This window comes from Corapipo altera, unplaced genomic scaffold, assembly GCF_003945725.1.
Source record: "Corapipo altera isolate COAL_440 unplaced genomic scaffold, ASM394572v1 58416, whole genome shotgun sequence".
In the NCBI taxonomy this organism is placed as follows: Eukaryota; Metazoa; Chordata; class Aves; order Passeriformes; family Pipridae; genus Corapipo; species Corapipo altera.
In genome coordinates, this window is record NW_020890362.1 from 1 (window position 1) to 1,703 (window position 1,703).

Genomic DNA, 1,703 nt, shown 5'->3' on the forward strand with positions numbered 1-1,703 from the left:
CTCACCTGTGCCTTTACCTGTCCAGGTGCTCCTGTACGGGCAGCTGTACCGGGTGTCCCTGGAGCTGGAGCTCCCGGAGTCGCCGGTGAACCGGGAGCTCGGCATGTTCATGGTGGCCGTGACCTGTTACGGGGCAGGGGGGCGACCCTTGGCCTCGTCCGCGCGCTCGGTGAGACCCCCGGGACCCCCGAGGGGGGCCATTGATCTGTGGGGCTGAGGGGGTGTGATCTGGGGGGCCATGAGGGGCTGATTTGGGGGTCTCCCCCCTCCCAGGCCACGCTGGGGTGGGATTAGGGAGCTCTGGGGTGGGGTTTTGGGGGCTCTGCGGTGTGATTTGGGGGTCTTTGCCCCACCCTGCGCCATGCTCCATTGGTGCTCCCACCTGCTGAGGGTCTGGGGTGGGATTTGGGGTCTGATTTGGGGTCCCCCTCCCCAATTTGGGGGTCTCCCCCCCCCCCCAGACCATGCTCCATTACCGCTCCCGCCTGCTGAGGACCCTCCACACCGTGGCCTTCGCCGGACTCTTCCTCAGCGGCTTCGCGGAGCAAACCCAGACCCTGGAGGTGGAGCTGATGGACCGCTACCGCGAGGACCCCGTGAGTGGGGGGCTCTAGGGGGGCCTGAAGGGGTCCCAGGGGGGATTTGGGGGGGTTTCAGGGGGTCCTGGGTGGGTTATGGAGGGAGTTTGGGCGGGTCCCAGGGGGGCCTGGGAGGGGGGAGACCCCGGAGGTGGACCCGACCAGGTGAGGGGGCTTGGGGGGGTCCCAGGGTGTCCAGGGTGGTTTGAGAGGTCCCAGGGGGTCCGGGGGTGGTTTGGGGGGTCCAGGTGGGTTTTATGGGGTAGGTCCCAGCCCCTGTGACCCCCCTGTGCCCCCCCAGTACAACCCGACAGTGGAGGTGGTGCTGGAGCTGCGGAGCCGGCGGGTGCAGCTTTACAGGGCCCAGCTGAGGGTCCACGCCCACTTCAGTGGGCTCAGGTAAGTGGGGGGGGGGGGGCTGGAGGGACCCCCAGACCCAAATCCTGCCCCCCAACCTGCCCCCAGACACAGAATCGAACCCCTGATCTGCCCCTGGACCCCCAAACCTGCCCCCAGCCCCACCCCCTGTGTCCACCCCCACGTCAGTGGGCTCAGGTAATTCGGAGGGGGATTTGGACCCCCAGCCCTCTGTCCCACCTGTCTCACCTGCCCTCTCTCACCTCTCCCTTGTCACCTGTGCCAGGTACCTGCTGTACCACTTCCCACTCACCTGTCTCACCTGTCTCACCTGTCCCTGTCTCACCTGTCCAGGTACTTGCTGTACCACTTCCCCCTCACCCGTCTCACCTGTCTTACCTGTCCTTGTCACACCTGTCCCCTCTCACCTGTCCTCTCTCACCTGTCCTTGTCACACCTGTCCCTGTCTCACCTGTCCCCTCTCACCTGTCCTCTCTCACCTGTCCTCTCTCACCTGTCCCTGTCTCACCTGTCCCCTCTCACCTGTCCTCTCTCACCTGTCCCCTCTCACCTGTCCCTGTCTCACCTGTCCCCTCTCACCTGTCCCTGTCTCACTTGTCCTGTCTCACCTGTCCTGTCTCACCTGTCCCCTCTCACCTGTCCCCTCTTACCTGTCCCCTCTCACCTGTCTCCTCTTACCTGTCCCCTCTCACCTGTCCTGTCTCACCTGTCCCCTCTCACCTGTCCCCTCTCACCTGTCCTGTCTCA

The 1,703-nt window shown here is 65.3% G+C and overlaps 1 protein-coding gene across 1 annotated transcript; it reads left to right on the forward strand.

Annotated features, from left to right (window-relative positions):
* Nucleotides 1-4: 4 nt before the first annotated feature.
* BSCL2 (BSCL2, seipin lipid droplet biogenesis associated) lies at nt 5-1,289 on the forward strand (the record flags this gene model as incomplete). Its single annotated transcript, XM_027633532.1, has 4 exons — nt 5-169; nt 462-596; nt 880-977; nt 1,222-1,289. Coding segments are annotated over 4 exons (466 nt in total), but the record flags the coding sequence as incomplete, so codon positions are not given.
* Nucleotides 1,290-1,703: the final 414 nt, after the last annotated feature.